The sequence below is a fragment of the Musca autumnalis genome, unplaced genomic scaffold (genome assembly GCF_047663935.1).
Source record: "Musca autumnalis isolate F117 unplaced genomic scaffold, ASM4766393v1 scaffold_5, whole genome shotgun sequence".
Taxonomy (NCBI): domain Eukaryota; kingdom Metazoa; phylum Arthropoda; class Insecta; order Diptera; family Muscidae; genus Musca; species Musca autumnalis.
In genome coordinates, this window is record NW_027412088.1 from 48,767,733 (window position 1) to 48,778,080 (window position 10,348).

The 10,348-nt window shown below is 39.2% G+C and overlaps 1 protein-coding gene across 1 annotated transcript in view; it reads right to left on the reverse strand.

Annotated features, from left to right (window-relative positions):
• Positions 1-10,348, reverse strand: part of LOC141404624 (oxysterol-binding protein-related protein 9) — a 135,118-nt gene that overhangs the window by 90,778 nt on the left and 33,992 nt on the right. Inside the window, exons 3-5 of the mRNA XM_073988103.1 lie at positions 10,165-10,293; positions 4,747-4,965; positions 4,599-4,676 (exon numbers count right to left, since the gene is read on the reverse strand). Coding sequence (XP_073844204.1) covers positions 4,599-4,676; positions 4,747-4,965; positions 10,165-10,293 — 426 coding nt within the window. The remainder of the gene's footprint in view (positions 1-4,598; positions 4,677-4,746; positions 4,966-10,164; positions 10,294-10,348) is intronic.

The window sequence follows — 10,348 nt, forward strand, 5'->3', positions numbered from 1 at the left end:
CCTAATTCTTTTTTTATTTCGCATTGTTTACAAGTTACGATGGCTTGTTACGGAAATTGTCGTTTAAAATGATTCGGAATTTCAATATGTTTACCCCCAGTTTTTGTAACTTATTTTTGTTCGTTCGTCTATATTCGTAATAATTTAGGCATTCATAGCTCAGCCCCCAGATGACATACACATCTAATTTTTCGTATACCCGTTCCATATATCGTTAAGGATTCCTCATTTAAAAATCAGCGCTCTACATTTGCGCTAAAGCGAGCAAATCGATCTACAAAATTTGACAATTCGTGTGAGAAGAATAAAAATTTTTACAAAAACTGGGGGTTAATTTTTTAAATAAATCAATAAATATTCAATTTTGGTTATGAAAAAATTAATAGATATTTCAGCTTGAATTTCTTTTAAGTTATTCAAAGAATTCAGATTAGCTTTAATTCGATATTTTACGTAAATTTATTTCAAATAAAAAGAATAGTATTGATTTGTTAAAGCTTTTCAAATAAAAATTGGCAAATACGGCAAATGCGTCAATGTCGTAAAAGTATTATTCAAAAATATTATGCATTTCCATGGAACTTATTATACCTATATCGCGACGCACACAATTTTGCATTTTCTTTTTTAGACGACCTACGACTGGGCAAAAATTAATACAATAAAAAATACAAAACAATAAAAAATAAAGCAAAATGCCATTTAATGTCTTAGAAATTGCTTTATTTTATAACCTCAGTGTTTTCCAAAAAAATGGATGGGTCTTCTAACTTTTGTGCCAGACATTGAAAATAATACATGAAAATTGTTTAGCTTTTAGGAGAGAAAAGAGGTGAAGGAGCTCCCTTTCTTCTTATCCAAAAACTCAAGACATTTTTATACATTTTCATATTTGCGGCAATTGTCAGTTTATCGATTAGAGAGGGTGTTGAGAGGCAAAGGGTTACCATATGCCTCACCTCTCTCTCCTAAAAACTGACAATTGCCGCAAGGAAAATTGCCGAATATAAATATGGACTTACTTTTTCACACTAAACTTAGTCTTGTGCCAGACTATGAAAATTTTCATTAAAATGTTTTGAGTTTTTGGGTAAGGAGGGAGACAGGGAGCTCCTTCACATCTTCTTACTCCTAAAAGCTAAACAATTTTCATACACCACTTTCAATGTCTGGCGCAAGAGTTGGACTACCCATCCATTTTTTTTTTTTTTTTTTTTTTTTGAAAAGACTGAAGTTATAAACAGGCTATTGGTTTATAACCTCAGTCTTTGGGCTAAGAGGGTATACTTTGATACGATCAAATAATGTTTTTAGACTCCAAGTATGTTCGACTTAACCCTGTTTGTCCGCCCATTTTGCCCAAACTTAGATCAAGTTTGAAGATAAGCCGTATCGTATCTTCCGGTTCCACCCCACAAAAATTCAAAAATGTTTTCTAAAATGGTGAGCACGATAACTCTGAAAGGACTAGTTTTACTGTTGTACCAGTCTCTTCAATATAAACCCATATCGCTTGACCCTGGCTCTAATGACCCGTACACTCCGCCTAATAGCTGTACTCCAGGTTATAGGCCCAACATTAGCCCGCTTTTGGAAGGTCATAATCGTATGATCTTGGGGGACTTTACTGCTCATTATGAGTTGTGGTCGGTCCTACCAGGATTAGCGAAGAGTGTTAGAGTTCGCTAGATATAACCATCGTGTCGCATAGCTTAACACAGTCCGACCTGGCACTTATGTGGTCAATAAGATTTCTTTGTCTGCACCCCAAATGCTGCCGGCTAGCGACTTGAGGACATTGTTCCATCTCAAAAAATTAGTTAGAGATTCGCACTACTGATGACATTTACAACATCATTGTAAATTGTTGTGATTCCTCCTCGACAGAAAGTAATTTAATACGACGCAGATCCCTACTCTCGGCACCGTCACTCCCGGGGTAGTCGATAAATTGTTGATTAAAACAACTTGCGCACATCTTCGGATCAGTCAGTCTATCGTGGCTGAAGTCCCATATTCCGCCTTTCCAGGGTTGGAGAGTGATTTAACTCACTAATTCCACCTCCAATGATGCAACTAACCACTTTTTACGCTTGTGTTCACAGTCTGACCTATTAATTTCCACTTTCAGCCCCAAACTCTGGGGTCACAACGATTGTCTCGATGAAGCTCATAACGCTCATTTCCTAACCCCTCCGCCTCTACTGGGAAATGTGGTCTTACTTCGGGTATTCGATCAGCAAATATATAGCGAGCGGCTGCAGCAGTGATGCTGTCTCGGAATGTCCTCTTTGCTACCCGCACTCCAGAGGGCAGATTTTTTAAGCGGTGATTAGTGAACTCTTGATTGATGAAAGGTCGGCGTGAAGTCGGGCGGTGTGCTGATGGAGACAATTATGGGGAGATAGTCTGACCCTGTGAGAAACGACTGGTTGCCAGGTAACGTCATTTGCCAGACTAGGGAAGACGATGTTGTAGCAGCTGGGTTGGCAGCCGCTGGCCGAAACACTTTTGGTTCCAGGTCAATCCGGTACGAAAGAACCCGCTGCCGTGGCATTGGGGACCAACAATCAGCTATATTAATTATTGTTAAAGCTTGTGGCCCGAAAACTTCGCTCTGAAGCTATTTTAAGGCATTCTGTGCCCTATAATGCCAATGTTTCTAAGCAGACTGTTATTATGACGACATCTTTACGAGGGCTGCATGATACGATGTGGCCTAACAATGAAAACGCAAATATTTACCATCAAAAATAGTTTTATTGTTTTCTTAAGTAGTCTCTACCATGACCTATACACTTTTTTATGCGGTCAAACCAATTGTTGAAGCACTTTTCCACACCTCCAAAACATGACTTTTGAACGCTTTTACAGCATTTTCTAGCGGCGAAAATCGTTGACCCCAAATTTGTTTCTTGATGTCAAATGAAGTGATTGATCCCCAGTCAGGACCTTTCCCAGGAGACTTCAGGCAAACAAATTGTGGTGTAACACTCAGAATTAACCGTCCTACATTGCTCAAACCGTATAGTCGTCACAGGCGACAGGCAAAGGTCTTCTTCCATAAACAACTTTCGTTGGATTTGGCTCGCTTTCGAAGACCCAAAGGGTCGATTCCTGTTTTGTTTCAGGCTCCTAAACATAGATCAAAGATTCGTCATCTGTGACGATCTTATAAATGTCGTTGGAAGCATCGCGATCGTTTTTATTCACTATTTCTTTGCACCAATCCACAAGAGCCTTTTTTGACAGATTGCCCAATTTTGCTGGATCTAAAGAGAAAAATCCATTTTTTCGGCCAGGTGTTCATACAATATCAAATGTTAGTTGGTGGAAGAAATGCCCAAGGACACAGCACAGCTTCATTTTTTCTGGCACAACGTCCGATTTTGGGCGGCACTCACGACCTTCGTTTTTTTGGCGAATATCGGCCACGATTGAATTCATTAAACCAGTTTTTCATAGTGCTATAGGATGGTCATTTATCGACATATGTATAAAGATTTAATTTGATCGATGCACTCTTGACGTGATTACCCACGTCGAAATTTCGAACGAAAATGTTCACAAGTAAATTCCATTTTTTTTATTGCAAAGCGATCTTTTCAAACAATACAACACATGGTCGTATGTCAAACTGTCCTAAGTACTTTTAGGGTAAAAACTGTCAAACTTTCCAAAAAAAAAAAATTCAAATAGCGCCTGGCAACACACAGTGTTGCCTAGACCAGAAAGTTTTGGTGCAGCCCTCGTAAGGCCTAAAGCAATCGGGAAAATGAAGAATGCGTCGTATTCGTCAGTGGTTATACTTCTGAACCCGGAGGAGAGAATTACTTTGGATCCTTATCCTTCTTGTCATGTAGTGTCAATGTGGCCTCTTTGGCAATCTGTCTCCCTTCTCTGTGCATTCATTCAATGGTGTAATGATTACTTTGAGGACGATTACCCGCAAAAATGTTGTTTAGATGGCAACATCTCATGTTTTATGACCGTAGTATATTTATCTAGAGATCATGATTTAAATATACCATTTCCGCTTTCTTGAGGGTTGAATTGAGTCGCTTGAATCCCACAATCCCACAGATATATGAAGTTTATGACGTTTACAACTTCTGACCACTTCTGGTCCGATCTAGAGATATCAGCAAGCCTGTCGTCAAGCAGGTTTGGATAGCATTTACAAAGATACAGTTGCTGATGCCAAAAACAACTATCATGTGAATGCGGTGTAGGCCCACACGACACTACTTAACTACTAAACTAACGTCAGTAGCTTTGTGGTTACAGCCAACTGAAGCGGCCACATTCCTAGACCTGGAGATAAAGACAGAGCCTGACTAAGCAGGAAAATCAACATACAGTCATATAATTTGCTGTTAAAGCAACAACAAAACACTGTAAGAGACTCATATACTACCCGTGCTTAAGGTACATATGGATGAGTATTTGTAAAATCTGATAAGTCAATGCTTTCAAATAACAATCAGAGTTAACGATGAATATCGGTGTCGTATTAACTACGAGAAGAAAACCACTCACAAGAATCAAGTGTCTCATCTCAAAAGAGAAATAAATAAAAATTATTTTTTTTTACTCACACTTGCATTATCCTGTAAAACTTTGCATTTTGCCTTCTCATCCGGATCCGAGATTTCGTTAATGCGTCTTTCGATTGTCTATAAAATGAATGGGGAAAATAAAACATTAGTAGAAAGTAGGACTCCTCCTATAAACACCACAACTTACATTTGTTTGTTCAATCATCAATTGTAAATATGCATCAGCTTCGGATACACGTCGACCAAAAATTTCCAAATAGTTAGCACGTTTATTTGTCAAGTCTTTATTGTAGCCACCAAGATAGAATGAACCTTGATTGTCCCACATACGATTACGATTGGCATGACGTTGAATGGTATCCTCCAAGCGTCGGACCCATTTTTCACGTTCCTCACTGTGTTGGGCCTGAAAAAAGTGAGAAAAATATTATAAATATAATGAGAGAAATAAGTTAGAAAGTTTTTCTCTCTCAAACTTTATTGGGAGATATCACCCCTACCGGGCAAATTCAATGTTTTTCTATCTTAGGTTTAGGTCAAGTTCTGTGCCAGCAGTTCTGACAGTAACACTACTATTGACAATATACTTTCTAACGCCAAATTAAATGTTTTGAGTACAAAAGCTAGAATAAATTTTGTAAACATTTTAACAAATTAAAAAACCAAGACCCTAACAATACACAACTTGAACTCGAATGCCAAAACGAATGATTTATATTCTGGATTTCACGTGATACATTGCAATGTCATGCACTTAGTGTACTAATTTGAATGCTATTTAAACTACAAGGGCTTCGGTATGCCATATAAAAAATTTTTCTCATCGAAATAACGGTTTTGGACCCAAAGTATGTTTGGACGAAATCCGTTTCAGACAATTTGGAGTCGATTTTGTCCGGTCCGTCCGTCTTTGTGTCGGGTTAGCTGATGCGCATGATAACACTATGCAACACTGAAAATGCAAACAACTTCTAGTATGCATTTTTTTAAGGTACATATTTAGACTACAAAAATCCTAGTAGGGTTTTGTCCTGTCAGATCCAGTTCGGATTTTATGGCCTCATCTAAACCGGGCTAAATATACACTTTTTTGCATTAATCAGTCCTTTATCTCTGAAAATCTGGTCAGTATCGGCTAAACTATTGGCAGTTGAACAAAGTAACCTTTTGCAAAAATCTTCTAAATAAAGTTCTCAATAATTCTTTAGAACAATCGGAAACTCTAAAGGGCTTACTTCATGTTGTTTCAGCGGTATTTTGCATCATATATTTTACAACACGTATTTCAAACACAGTTCACACCAACAGTTAATCACCACATTTCGAATTTCACTACATTATTGACATTTTTATTAAAACGTTGTTGAAAAATGTGCTGAAAACAACGGCACAGAGGCATTTTACAACAATGACATGTTCTGAAGAGTTGTGTATTATATTCCAGGAAATATTTTTCCAAAAGAAAATATTCAGAAAATTAAACGGTTTTGGAGATACGGTGCGGTGCGAAATGTATAAAAATTGTGAAATTTTTGCATATATTTTAAAATTTGACGCAATAAATGTAGTTTATCGAGTTCATTATTTCTCCAAATATTTTATTCTTGTCCTTATCTACAAATTTGCTTCAGAGGTCAGAAGAAGATTCGCATTGGCTTCAGAGATATAGCCCCGAATTTCTTTAAAAACTCAATATTTAACCATGTTTAGATGGGACCATAAAATCCGAGCTATATCTGACACAACAAAACCCAACTAGGGTTTTTTGTCGTTTGGGTCTGTACTTTCAAAAAATCCTCAGTTCGAATTGTTTGCACAAGATCACCTTAAAAATGTTGCACAGTGTATCTCTCGAACTGATCAACCGTTTGACGGCAGCATTTTTTGGGGGGTATACGAGTATATTGAGATTATCAATAAAGAGCTCCAAAAACCTACCGGCACAAAAAAGAATACTGATGAGCCAAGATACAAGATTTGGATCAATCATGGAAAAGCTAATTAATTGGCCGCTTCAGAGATCTATCTGCCCAACCCTTCTGATGTTCCGGGTGTCACTGCTGCAGGCGCTCGCCATATAATAGCTGGTCAAATACACGAAGGGAGACCAAACTTCCCAACAAAGGCGACGGGATTAGCAAATCAGCGTGATAATCTTCGTCGTGCAAACCCCAGTGGCCCCAGAATCAGAATCAGGGAGATGACTTAACAGGTTGCTCGGTGATCATAAGCGGTACAAGTGATTAAATCATCTGAAAAGTTGCAGGATTGGAGCCGAAATAAGTGAATTGTGGGCAACGGTTAAGTCACTCTCGAACCCTGGAAAGAAGAATGATAGGACCTCAGTCACGTTTGGCGACGTTACGCCGACTGATCCGAAGAGGTGCGCAAGTTATTTCAATCGACAGTTTGTCGAGCACCCCGGGATTGACAGGGCGAAGAGAAGAGTACTACGTCCTGCCGATGATGAATCAGCACAATTTACAATGGATGAAGTTGCGAATGTCATCAGGAACGCTAATAATCCAAAGCGTTGGGCCCTGTCACTAGCCACTGAAGCCAGGCAAGGATTCCAACAAAGGTGAATCGTACAGACTGATTTCGCTTTTGTCGCCCGTAGCAAAGACCCTTGTGGCATCAGTTCCCTAAGCAGCAAAGCATGACAATGCAGCGCCATTTCCACACATATTAGTCCTGGACTAAACAAGAGCAAGTCGTGTAATAGGACAGTGATGGTGGCGCTTGACTTATCAAAAGCCTTTGATACTGGCAAGCAGTCCACGCTATTTGAGGACATCGACCAGACAACCCTCTGGCCAAGTTTGAATTGTTAGATAAAGGATATGTACGTGGAATTCTAGAACAAGAAGTCAAAGTCCCGTAGAGTGAAACAGGGAATTCCCCAAGGTTCGGTGATATTTCCGAAACTCACCTGTATTCCGCCCTCTCCAGACGGCTGTGAGATTATAACGTATGCGGATGATTGTAAGATCTTGGCGTTAGGTACATTCCCTGATGCCACTTGTGAAAGGCTAAACTCCTATTTCACTAATCTTACCACCTTTTCCCACGCGAAGTATATGCAAATATTCGCCACTAAATCTACGGCCATTCTGCTCACAACATGTACGGCAGAGGTGATAACATAGTTGAATGTAATGGTCGACGGTTGCAGAATTCCGACCACCAACTACTCCAAAATTCTAGGGGTCACATTCAACCGCATGCTCATGTCGTCCGCCTATACCACAGCTATCTGCGACAAGCTGAGATGTAGAAACAAAGTTCTCAAGTCCCTAGCCGGCAACACTTGGGGTGCAGATAAAGAAACCTTGTTGACTACATATAACGCGATAGGTCGACCTATGGTAAGCCATTCTGTTCCAGTTTGGTCCGCGAATATAAGTGCAACACGATGGAAACATATTCAAGCCTGTTAGAATGTCGCCCTGAGAACTACAACAGGGTGCCTCCAATATTCAGGGCCACTCCTTCATACATCTCTCGCACTACAGTTTTTAGTAATTTTTAATTCTGCATACTTCTCTAGATAATGACCCCCCTTTATTAGAAATACTGTGTATTTTTAATTACGTCCACTGTTTATGATACACGGAGTCCACGTCCAAACTTACGAAAACGCTATTTGCTTTTAAAACAAGTAAGAAAATATCAGTCGGCTTTGCCGACAGAGATATACCCTCAGCCTGTATATATTGAAACAATTTTTCCCAAAAAACGTATGTATGTATTTAGGGGTTTTTAAAAATATTGGGAATTTGAACCGACAAAAATGTTCATTAGTATTAGATATCAAAAGTTTTGCGGAGGAGATACTAAAAGGAATGGATCTACATTGACCATTATGGAAGTGGATCTTCAACTACCTATGGTGCCATAGGGGGTTTTTACACCCTTCGGGATGTTTGCTTAAGAAGTATGAACTTCCCCTGAAAAAAACGTTTACCATCGTAATTGAGGCAGCGAATGCAAGCTGCTTCAACAAAAATTCGATAGCAGGTCGTTCACTGCCCTTCGAGAGTTATCGTGCGCACAATTTTTCCGAACATTTTTGAACTTTTGTGGGGGAGGTACATGAAGGAGTGAACCGATATGGCTTATCTTCAAACATAAACTATGTTTGGACAAAATATTACTAAGGCCAATTTTTGGTCCGAATCGGCAAATCCGTTCTAGAGTTATCTTGCGCTCCAACCACCTCACACGGTGTCATAGGGGCTTTTTGCAACTTTCAGGCTATTTTCTCAGGAAGTATGGACTTGCCCCTAATGAAACTTGTACCGTCGTATGGAGGGCAGTGAATACAAGTTGCTAAAACAAAAATCAGCGTGATTCGAGAGATGGCCCTAAACTGAACTTTTCCGAAATTTTGTGTGGGAGGTACCCGAAGGAGTGGGTCGATTAAGTCTATATTGAAATATTATCTAAGTCTGGTACACATTTTACGATGGGCAAAGTATGGACCAAATCGGTTACTTCCTTTCAAAGCTTATCGTGCGCACAAATTTTCCGAACATTTTCGAACTTTTGTGGGAGAGGAACCGGAAGGAGTGGACCGATATAGCTCATCTTCGAACTTAAACTAAGTTTGGGCAAAATATTACGAAAGCCAAAATTTTGAACTGAATCGGTTCATCCGTTCGAGAGTTATCGTGCGCACCAGCCAGCCAGACAGACAGACGGACGGGCATTGCTCAATCGACTCCAAATTGTCTGAAACACATTTCGTCCAAACATACTTGGGGTCTAAAACCATTATTTCGATGAGGCACATTTTGCCCGTATGAAAGTGTATATACCCTCGTTAGCATAAATGCTGAGGGTATAACAAGTATGAAAGTATAAGTCAGCTGTGCTGACGGAGATATACCCTCAGCCACTGACCAAAAAACCACAAAACCAAACACAATAATTATGCCACTATCTTAGGAAGTACTGAAAAAAGAATCAAATCGATGCGAGAGAAGCTTTTAAACTTCACTTCATCCGAATTTTGTGTAGGAGGTATCCGAAGGAGTGGACCGATATATGCAATATTCCAACCTGATAAATGACTGGATGAAATAATAAGATGTGCAAAGTCTGCAGCAATCAGAAACTTCCTGCGAGAATTATGTTGCGTATTTGCCATTTTGGTTGGTGCCGTCAAGGTTTCTTGGAGCTTTCAGGACAATATCTCAGGAAGTATGGACTTGCGCAAGAAAAAAATTGCACCATTGTAAAGGGAGCCGCAAGGAGATACCGCCTGAACAATTTCCGGACGATCCGAGAGGAGCTCTTAAATTTCACTTTATCCGAATTTTGTATGGGAGGTACCCGAAGGAGTAGACCGATATAGTCCATATTCGAACCCGATGTATATCTTGAAGGAATAATACGATGTACAAAGTTTGGACCAAACCAAATTGCCTGAAACGAATTTCATCCAAACATAACAACGTTATTTCGATGAGGCACATTTTTGGGCGTATCAAAGTGTATATACCCTCCTTTCTAGCCTAAAGGTATAATTAGGAATCTGTTCATAGGACTTTTAGCCGTCTGATTATGTTTTACTTGTTTAACTTATTTTTATATTTCTTACCTGAAAGTGAAATGTTTTATGATCCACAGTTATCGTAAAAGTGTTATCCTCCTGATCGTCAATACCAATGACGGCATCTTTCAGGCGTACACAGCCACGGCGTACACCTTTCATCATTTTCTCTTTTGACTGAAATAATAAAAGAAAAAAAACACATAAAATAATTAAATTAGAATAATTCTAC